The 11,207-nt window shown below is 23.5% G+C and overlaps 2 protein-coding genes across 2 annotated transcripts; both read right to left on the minus strand.

The window, feature by feature from the left end:
- Nucleotides 1–763: 763 nt before the first annotated feature.
- Nucleotides 764–2,332, minus strand: LOC124418728 (uncharacterized protein DDB_G0287625-like). Its single transcript, XM_046945935.1, has 2 exons — nt 1,777–2,332; nt 764–972 (listed from the first exon to the last, which is right to left on the minus strand). The coding sequence occupies exons 1-2, from the start codon at nt 2,330–2,332 to the stop codon at nt 764–766; spliced, it is 765 nt and encodes a 254-aa protein (XP_046801891.1).
- Nucleotides 2,333–4,981: 2,649 nt separating this feature from the next.
- On the minus strand, nt 4,982–10,902 carry LOC111682535 (C-type mannose receptor 2-like). Its single transcript, XM_046945938.1, has 5 exons — nt 10,723–10,902; nt 10,291–10,660; nt 5,501–5,664; nt 5,316–5,430; nt 4,982–5,258 (listed from the first exon to the last, which is right to left on the minus strand). Exons 1-5 carry the CDS (start codon nt 10,840–10,842, stop codon nt 4,984–4,986), a joined length of 1,044 nt encoding a protein of 347 aa, XP_046801894.1. The 5' UTR covers nt 10,843–10,902; the 3' UTR covers nt 4,982–4,983.
- Nucleotides 10,903–11,207: the final 305 nt, after the last annotated feature.

Consider the following 11,207-nt stretch of genomic DNA (forward strand, 5'->3'; position numbering starts at 1 on the left):
TTCAGTTCTAGTTCAGTTCTAGTTCAGTTCTAGTTCAGTTCTAGTTCAGTTCTAGTTCAGTTCTAGTTCAGTTCTAGTTCAGTTCTAATTTAGTTCTAGTTCAGTTCTTGTTTAGTTCTAGTTTAGTTCTAGTTCAATTCTAGTTCAGTTCTAGTTCAGTTCTTGTTTAGTTCTAGTTTAGTTCTAGTTCAATTCTAGTTCAGTTCTAGTTCATTTCTAGTTCAGTTCTTGTTCAGTCTAGTCTATAGTATTGGCTATAGTCTGTAGTCTAGGGAATACTATAGTATATGGACTAGTCTATAGTCAAGTGTATAGCTTAGCCTATAGTCTAGTTTATATTCTAGTCTGTATTCCAGTCTATAGTTTAGTTTATAGTTTAGTCCAAAGGCTATAGTCGAATCTAAACTATTGTCTTTGGTCGAACAAATATTCTAGTCAATATACATACAAATATATAGTCCAAACCATAGTCTTGCTTATAGCATAGTGCGTAGCCTAGTTTATAGTTTAGTCGGTAAACTAATCTATAGTCCAGTCAATACCATAGTGTAGTCTAGTCTAGAGTGTAGTTGTTTAAGATACAGCATTTATTTCACAATAAAACATAATTTTATTTTAAATTTATTACATTAAAAAACATTTTCAATTATTTAAGGGTTTCCCCCCAAATTTCTATTAGTTTTTAATTTTCTTACCAAATAATATTTTTCCTCTTTTTAGCCCCATTTTCTTTCCCTTTTTTTAATAAAAATATATTGTGTAATTAAGTTATACTCACATTTTTAACACCTTTAACATCATTATTAGTTAGCTCCCCTTCTTTATTAACATCATTAACGCCAACATCATCTGGTTTTTTAACATGAAGAGTATTTGCGGTGTTGCTGTTGTTGTTGTTATTATTAAGCACCTCTTTGGTTGTGTTTGTTGTTACATCCCCATGTTTAGTAATAGCACTCTCATTTAATTTTGCTGTTGTTGTAGCACCGTTATTATTTATTTGATTATTATGATTTGTATTTATTTCATTTGTATTATTGTTGTTATTATTGCTTTTAGTTATTTGTTGAGTAGGGGGTTTGTTGGTATTGTTGAGAGATGAGGGGCTGTTTGTTAGGGTGGTGTTGTTGTTTTTTAACGTTTGCGCAGTAGATTTTGCTGCTGCTGCCGTAGAATTATTGTTGTTGTTGTTTGTGGGCTTATCATTTTTATGTTTTTCTGTTTCATTATCTGCTTTAACGGTTTTATTATTATTTGTGGGGGTTTCTTCTTTTTGTTTGTTGTCTTCTTGTTGAAGAGAAGATGTTGGTGTTGTTGTTGTTGATGTTATGGTGGATGCTGTTGCTGCTTCTTTTTCATTTACTTTGTTTTGATTTGTTATTTGTGTTTTGTTTAAAGAATTTTCTTGTTCTTGTTTGTTTATGTTGAGGATTTTGTCTTCTTCATCGTGGTCGTCAGTTGTTGGTGGATTTATTTTGCCAACAAGTGTTTTGGGAGAGGGAGATATTAAATTTATAATTGCTGTGGGAGATGTTGATGCTGCTGCAGATTCTGCTGCTAACTCTAATGTTGTGCTTGTTTTAGTTGTTGCTGTAGTTGTAGTAGTTAACATTTCTTTTTCATTTAGATTTTCTATTTTTATGTTTAATTCTTGTTGATTTAAATTTGTAATTAATTTTTCTTTTTCTTGTTGTTGTTTTTGATTATTAGTTGTTGTAGTTGTTAAGTTATTAGTATTGGTTTTATTGTTGGTTTGTTTTATTAAAACTGGCTGACCTTGATTTTGATTGGTTTTGTTACTGTTATTATTGTTGTTGTTGTTGCTATTAGCATTATTTAGTATTTCCTTTGCTTTATTACATTTTAATAATTGTTCGGACTTTGTTTCCTTAATTTCCATGTTAATAGTCTCCTCAACTTCTTCTTCTAGTAAATCTTTAAATGTTTGCTCTAGATTTTCTTCAGTAGCCAGTGATTTTTCTTTTACTTCTCCACCTGCTGCTTCACCACCTACATGATCATTTTCTTTTTTAAACTTTTGCTCTTGTTTGTCCTCAACAGCAGCAGACTCCTGTTTATTTAAATTATTTTCCTGCTTGTCTAGCTCGACCCCACTTTCTGCTGCTGTTGCTGCTGCCTCTGCTGCGGCTGTTGTAGTCATTGATTTCACACCAGGTTTCTTATCTTTATCTTTAGCAGCAAATTGATTCTTGGACAAATTTCGCCATTTCAAAGTCTTATCATCGGTTAGATCCACTTCAGCATTAGAGGGGCAATCACTGTTAAAGGTATTCACCATGCTGCTCAACAATCCCTCCAAGCAATCCGTCATTTTGTTAAAATTTTTATTTTTCTATCAAATTTTCTTAAAAAATGTATTTCTCCTCCCTTTTTCTTTAAAAAAAAATATTCTTTTTTCTATATTTTTTCCACTTTTGACGTCACTTCTTTATTTTTTTTCCTTCCAGCTTAATAAATATAAATTTTTCAACAAAATTTCTCTCTAATCTTTAACATTTTGTTTAAATTTCTATGTTTTTAACTCGTTCAATAATTATTGCTTCATTTTAATTATATTTTTTTAGATATTTATTCAAACATTACAATTTTTTTCGTATTTCTTCACCATAAAAAAAATCTTTTTATATCTCTTCTCTTAAATATGAAAAACACACACAAACACACTCTTTTACACACAAAAACTTATGCTGCCTTTTTTGCTTTTGTTGTTTTTGCTGGTGTTCATGTAGCAGCAGAAGAAAAAAATTACTTTTTTCTAGCTCTCTTCTCAATGTATTTTTTATTATAGTTTAATGTTTTTCTTAATATTTTTTACATTTTTATTTTTCTTCTTCAAAGTTGAAACTTTTTCTTTTTAATTTTTACAAATATTTAATTTTTTCTTTATGTTTTTTTATATTAAAAACAATTTTAATAAAAACACTCTAAGAAATGCAGTTTCTTTGCCCGTCTACTATTTGACAACTTGAAGTGTTAAAAAACAAGACTACCAGATGTTTGTTTGTTACAAAACAAAAAGTTGCCATATAACAATAATGTCATTCCTATAGCGCCATTTTTGAAATGGAATTTTTTGCTAAATCCAAGTAGTTTAGCTAAGTACAATGCTTAGATAACCCCACCGACCTTTAAGAAGAAGGTTCAGATCAAAAACAAACAGCTGTGTTAAGGCTTAGCAAATTTTCAATAAAAAAGAAAAAACAAATGTATATTTAAAAGGTGCTGCCAAGTTTTAAAATATAACCATTTTATTAGCACTTGCAGCGTTTTAAGATTGCCAGATGTTAATTCACATAAAAACGCTTAAATAAATGACAGAGTTAATAAAGTGAAGAAAAAATGCTGCCTAATTGTTTAGCCGAGCATCAAACCTTTATTATTTGAATTAGTTAAACATAACGTAAACGTTATAAAGTAAAGCATATGTTGTTATATCAAAAGAAATTATAAAGTTGTTTGTATATAACTTTTAATCTAAAAAAAATTTCCCTAAAAAGTTAATTACTCAATTTTAATATTTCATTAAAATTCAAAAATTTTTACAGAAATAATTTTCACTAAAATTTCAATAAAAATTAAGAAATTTTTAAAACAAAAAACTCGAAAATCGTAATTATTTTTGTTTGTCATAATGGCACCACTGTGTTGACATTTTTTGTTAAAGAAATACTGGCAACACTATTGTAGTAAAATAACCGCTATAACTCCGAGCAGTGTTGAAAGAGAGAAGAACAATACGGTTTAAATAGCGCTTTTACAATAAAACACTAGAAATCGCTACAAAAACAAAAATTTTCCTACAAAATCATAAAAACGCAGGTAAACGATTATATTTTGTTTTTCAAAACAAGGTTATAAAATTACCATAGAAATAGGTGTTAAAATCAAAACACAAACATAATAATGCAATAAAATACTTAAAAATAAATAAAAGGTGTAAAGATGAGGAAGAAAATAGCAGGAAAAGCAAATGAAGGAAAGAAGGCCATTTGAGCGATTTTTAAGGAAGTTACTGACGAACTAACTAACTACTAACTAACTGACGATCTAACGAACTACTAAATAACTAACTAAATAACTAACTAACTAACTAATTAACTAACTAACTATCTAACTATCTAACTAACTAACTAACTAACTAACTAACTAACTAACTAACTAACTAACTAACTAACTAACTAACTAACTAGTAAGTAAGTAAGTAAGTAAGTAAGTAAGTAAGTAAGTAAGTAAGTAAGTAAGTAAGTAAGTAAGTAAGTAAGTAAGTAAGTAAGTAAGTAAGTAAGTAAGTATGTAAGTAAGTAAGTAACTAACTAACTAACTAACTAACTAATAAACTAACTAACTAATTTTGGAGTAATATAGTTGACGTATTTATAAAAATCACAAATCGGTGGTCCGGTTATATGAGGCGTGGAACCAGCTCAAGCTGTGGGGGGCGGTTGAATTTTATTTTTTACTTATATTAATTTTTTCCCTCATTTTAATATTTTGTATGAACAATTTTTGGTTTTGAGGGGAAAGGGGTAAATTTCCCTTTTTCCACCCCTTGGATCCGCGCCTGTATGAGGGGTAGGTTATCGGCCCACAAAATGATTTCGAATTGATCGATATACTTCAAGATAAGTGTAGGAGCCCTCTGTAGTTGGGTGGGGTATAATGAAGGGTCTTATTCTTAATAATTTAACAAAGTTTAATAAGACAAGTTTTCACATAAAATTTCTTCTATAAACCTTTAATAAACTGTTATTAATAAGGCAAAAAAATCAAAAAAATTATAAATGAAATGTATAAATATCTTTAAAATTTATTAAATTTCCCACAGAAAAATTTCTAATTGAACAAAAAGTTTTAGAAAAACAAAAATTAGAAAAAAATATAAAATTTTCTTAAAAAAACACATTTTCTAAGATTTTGTACATTAAATACTTATTAGTTTATTTTTTGTAGTTATTTTAACATTTAAGCCCTTTCAATAACCTCTAATAAACTCTCAAAATCTGTTCTCTCCTGACATATAAAACCATATTTACGTTCACAATTAATATCATTCCATTGTAGTGAACCATGAAAACCCAAATGAACACAACGTTCATTTAATTTTTTATAATTATTCGGTTCTGTTGATTCCCAATTTGTATAGGTAAAGGGTTTTGTGGCATCTTTCGTAATCCAATTAAATGCACGAAATTCTTCTTGATCATGGGCACCCAAATAGAAACGGGGTATGGGTTTTTCTGGGGAATTTTAATTTTTAAATTGTTTTATTTTATAAAATTTTAGATTTAACTTACTTGAAAATACTTTCTTTAACAAATTCTCAATCTCTAAAGCTTTTTTAGCATCTTCTATGGTTAATAGATCCATTGTCTGCTTATCACATTCTTGTAAAGCTTGGGCCCAAGTAAACTTTGATAAGAAATCAAATCAAGATTTTTAATATATATATATTTTTAATTTCACTTTTACAAAATCTTACCTTTTGAGCCGGTTGTATATAATACTCATTTTTTTCATCCGATTTAAAGAGTAATTTTGCAGCAGCAGCACTATATGCTGAAGAGCAAAAATATGCTAAAATTACGATTAGCACTAGATTTATAGGTTGTTTCATGTTGTATGGTACGCGTAAAACTAAAGAAACTACGACAAAAAAAATTTATTTAGTTCACTTTCATTATTCGATATATTTTTTTTTTTTGCGCTACTCAAACTGATTAAAACATATATATTTTTATATAAATACATATGTAAATAAAAGCGGAAATTTGTATTTAAGTTTAAGGAGATTTCTTTATCAATCAAGGCCGCAATTGGCAAATGCTCTACTGTTCTAAAAAGAGTTTTTTGAACTGAAAGAGATTTTTTTTATTTAGAATTTTTCTAAGAAAAATTTTTTGAAATTTTATTCTTTTTAGTTAAAATTTTCTAAGAATTTAAAAAAAATATAAAAATAATAAAAATTTTTTAAAAATTTAAAATCTGAAACAAAAATTTTTTAAATTTTTACAAAAATTAAGTTTGAATTTTCAAAATTTAGCAAAAATAGTTCAGATTGATAAATGGTTAGGTAAGGTTAGCTTAGGTAGAAAAAATAATTCAAAATTAAGTTTGAATTTTCGAAACTAACAAAATCTGCTTAAAACACATTAAAAGTTTAAAATATTAAATTTTTTTGTAAAAATTTTGAAAATTTTAAAAGAAAACTTGAGTTTGAATTTTCGATATTAAGAAAAATGTTTCAAATTTGTAAAAAAAAACCTGTAAAAATGTATTCTAACTCTGAAATATTAAGATTTTAAAAACACATTTAAACTTAGAAAAATTTTAAAATTTTAATTAAAAATTTTAAAATTTTAATTAAAAATTTGAAAATTTTAAAAGAAAACATATGTTCGTATTATCGAAATTAAGAAAAATGTTTCAAATTTGTAAAAAAAAAATCCTTTAAAACCCTATTCTAACTCTGAAATATTAAGATTTTTAGTAAAATTTTTAAATTTTGAAAAAATTTTAATTCAAAATTAAGTTTGAATTTTCGAAATTAGCCAAATCTGCTTAAAACTCATTTAATTTATAAAATATTTAAATTTTAGTAAAAATATTGAAAAATGTTTAAAATTTGTAAAAAAAATTCTTTAAAAATGTATTCTAACTCTGAAATATTAAGATTTTCAGTAAAATTTGTAAATTTTGAAAAAATTTTAATTCAAAATTAGGTTCGAATTATCAAAATTAATAGAAAGTGTTAAATTTTATGCAAAATTTGCTTAAAACTCATTTAAACTATAAAATATTGAAATTTAAATAAAAATATTGAAAAATTTTTAAAAAAAAAACTTGAATTTGAATTTTCAAAATTAAGAAAAATATTTCAAATTTGTAAAAAATTCTTTAAAAACGCAATCTAACTGTTCCATTAAGATTTTAGTAAAATTTCTAAATTTTTTGAAAGAAAACTTGAAATTGAATTTCGAAAAATTTTTCATATTTGTAAAAAAAAAAATTTGAAAATTTTAAAATATCAAAATTTGAAAATTTTGAAAGAATATTTGAATACGAAATTAAATTCAAATATTTGAAATCAAGTTCGAATATTCGAAATTAACAAAGATTGTTCAATTTTATGCAAAATCTTCTTAAAACTCATTTAAACTCTAAAATGTTAAAATTTTAGTAAAAATTTGAAAATTTTGAAAAAATTTAAATCCGAAATTAAATTAAAGCGAAATTAAGTTCGAATTAAAGAAAAAAATGTTCAAATTTGTAAAAAATTCTTTTAAAAACTCATTTAAACTCTGAAATGTTAAGATTTTAGTAAAAATTTTGAATGAAAACTTGAATTCGTAAATAAATTCGAATTTTCGAAATTAATAAAAAAAATGTTAAATTTTATGCAAAATATGCTTAAAACTCTTTTAAACTCTGAAATGTTAATATTTTTGTAAAAATTTTAAATGAAAACTTTAATTCGAAATTATGTTTGAATTTTCAAAATTAAATTTGAATTTTCGAAATTAATAAAAATTGTTAAATTTTATGCCAAACTGACTTTAAAACTCATTTTAACTTTAAAATATTAAAATTTCCGTAAAAATTTTAAAATTTTGAATGGAAACATTAATTCGTAATTAAGTTCGAATTTTCGAAATCAAGTTTGAATTTTCGAAATTAACAAAAAGTGTTAAATTTAATGCAAAGTCCCTTTAAAACTCTTTTCAACTTTGAAATATTAAGATTTTAGTAAAAATTTTAAGAAAAAAAAAACTTGAATTTGAAATTAAGTTCGAATTTTCGAAAAATGTTTCGAATTCGTAAAAAAATCCATTTAAAACTAGTTTAAAACACTGATACATTGAAATTTTATTTCGAAATTAAAATAAAATTGTGCAAAATCTTCAAATAGATTCATTAAAACTCTAAAATATTAAAATTTTAGTTAAAAATTTTAAAATTTTGAAAGAAAACTTAAATTTTTTTAAATTTTTGAAAAAAAAATTAATTCGAAAATAAGTTTGAATATTCGAAATCAAACCTAAAATTTCGAAATTAACAAAATCTGCCTTTAAAACTCTTTTAAATTGAAAAATATAAAGATTTAAATTTGAAATTTGAAAATTTTTTAAGAAAATTTAAAATCGAAATTAAGTTCGAATTAAAGAAAAAATTTTTTCAAATTTGTCAAAAATTCTTAAAAACTCTATAAATATAAATATTTTAGTAAAAATTTCAAAATTTTTGAAAGAAAAAAATAAAATTCGAAAATAAGTTCGAATTTTCGAAATTAAAGTCAAAATTGTTTTGAATTGTAAAAAATTCTTGAAAAATTTTCGAAACAATTTTTCAAATTTGTCAAAAATTCTTAAAAACTCTAAAAATATAAAGATTTTAGTAAAAATTTGAAAATTTTTGAATGAAAAAAAAAAAAAATAAAATTCGAAAATAAGTTCGAATTTTCGAAATTAAAGTCAAAATTGTTTTAATTTGTAAAAAATTCTTGAAAAATTCTCGAAACAATTTTTCAAATTTGTCAAAAATTCTTAAAAACTCTAATAATATAAAGATTTTAGTAAAAAATTGAAAATTTTTGAAGGAAAAATAAAATTCGAAAATAAGTTCGAATTTTCGAAATTAAAGTCAAAATTGTTTTAATTTGTAAAGAAACTCTTAAAGAAAAATCATTTAAACATTGAAATATTAAGATTTTAGTTAAAAATTACAAATTTTTGAAAGAAAAATTTAATTCGAAATTTTGTACAAATTTTCAAAATTATAAATAAAATTCGAAAATAAGTTCGAATTTTCAAAAATAAAGTCAAAATTGTTTTAATTTATAAAGAAATTCTTGAAAAAAATCATTTAAACTTTGAAATATTAAGATTTTAGTTAAAAATTACAAATTTTTGAAAGAAAAATTGAATTTGAAATTTTGTACAAATTTTCAAAATTAAGAAAAATTATTCAAAATTGTAAAAAATCTATTAAAAACTCTTTTAAATTTTGAAATATTAAGATTTTAATAAAAATATTAAGATTTTAGTAAAAATTTGAAAATTTTAGTAAAAATTTGAAAATTTTTGAAAAATTTGAAAATTTTTTAAAAATTTGAAAATTTTTTAAAAATTAAGATTTTAGTTAAAAATTTAAAATTTTTGAGAGAAAAATTGAATTTGAAATTTTGTACAAATTTTCAAAATTATAAATAAAATTCGAAAATAAGTTCGAATTTTCGAAATTAAAGTCAAAATTGTTTTAATTTGTAAAAAATTCTTGAACAAAAAACATTAAAACTCTGAAATATTAAGATTTTAGTTAAAAATTTAAAATTTTTGAAAGAAAAATTGAATTTGAAATTTTGTACAAATTTTCAAAATTATAAATAAAATTCGAAAATAAGTTCGAATTTTCGAAATTAAAGTCAAAATTGTTTTAATTTGTAAAAAAATTCTTGAACAAAAAACATAAAAACTCTGAAATATTAAGATTTTAGTTAAAAATTAAAAATTTTTGAAAAAAAAATTGAATTTGAAATTTTGTAGAAATTTTCAAAATTAAGACAAATTATTCAGAATTGTACAAAATCTATTAAAAACACTTTTAAACTTTGAAATATTAAGATTTTAATAAAAATATTAAGATTTTAGTAAAAATTTGAAAATTTTAGTAAAAATTTGAAAATTTTAGTAAAAATTTGAAAATTTTTGAAAAAATTAAGATTTTAGTTAGAATTTTAAAATTTTGAAAGAAAATTGAGTTCGACATTTAGAAAATTATACAAAATTGTATCAAGTCCCTTTAAAACTCTTTTAAACTTTTAAAATATTTAGCTTTAACCGATTTTTAAACAAAAATTTTATAAATTTCTTTAAAAATGTTTTAGTGAACTTGTTTCCAGCACATATCTTGTTAATGGGTGTAGGGTGTCATTTACAGAAAAGGAAGTATTGTGGTTTTTATCTTTAATCATTCTTATATTTATATATAAATTGTGTTAAAATAACCCTGACTTAGTTTTCAAGTAAATATCAATTAAAATAACAATTAAATCATAAAGAATAAAATTTAAAATTTTTATTAAAATTTAAAAAAAAAAAAAAAATTTGCAGAAAAAAAAATATGAACTTAACACATAAAAAAATAATATTTAAAATTTAACAAAAGGTTAAAACTCCAAAACTTTTCAATAAAATTTTCAAATTATTTCAAATTTATTTCAATTAAAGGTTTTCTTTAAAAAAAGTAATACAAAAATTTGCATTTCATATTCTTAAATCAAACTTCCCGTTTCCCATCTTTCCTGGCAAATGAAACCATATTTGCGATCACAATTAACATCATTCCACTGATCGTTACCATGAAAACCAATATTAACACAACGTTCATTTTGATTTTGATAATTATTCGGTTCACTCTGCTCCCAGTTGGTATAGGTAAAGGGACCACTTACAGTAGAGGAAATCCACATAAATTCACGATAATTTTCCAGATCATTAGCGCCCACATAAAAACGTGGTATTGGTTTGCCTGAAAAGACTTTTTGCAACAGTTCCTTAATCTCTTTAGCTTTATCCTCAGTTTCTATGGTCAATAAATCCATATCACGACTCTCGCACTCTTTCAAAGCCTCTTGCCAAGTGTACTAATTGTGGGGGGGAAAAATAAATTTTATTTTTGATCTTAAAGATTTCCGAAAAATCTTACTTTTTTTGCCGGCATTATAAAAAATTCATTATTTTTCGATGATTTAAACAAACGTTCTGGATTTTGGGCAAAAACACTGCACGCTAAAAAGGCGAGCAAAAGCAAAATTTGTTGTTTCATGTTGATGTCCAAACAAGAAAATAATAAAATTTTTACATTTCCATACAAATTTATAAGATTTTTTTTCTTTTCTTTAAATTCATAATGTGGTTTTTATTTGATAAAAGTATTTATGAAATGAAAAAGAAAAAAAAACATGAGTAAATGCTTTAAGATTTTGTTAAAATCAAGAGTTTATATTTTATACCCTACCACAAGTTTTAAAGGTTTTCTCAACAAAAAGTATTATATGTAAAGAAATTTCACAAAAAAAAGTAAAATTTTTCAAAATTCGCAAATATCAAAGTTTTTCATCAAAATTCAGGTGAAATTTATTTTAACTTTCAAAAAAAAACAATATTTTAAACAAAATTTTAAGAGAAATT

This window comes from Lucilia cuprina, chromosome 3, assembly GCF_022045245.1.
Source record: "Lucilia cuprina isolate Lc7/37 chromosome 3, ASM2204524v1, whole genome shotgun sequence".
NCBI lineage: Eukaryota > Metazoa > Arthropoda > Insecta > Diptera > Calliphoridae > Lucilia > Lucilia cuprina.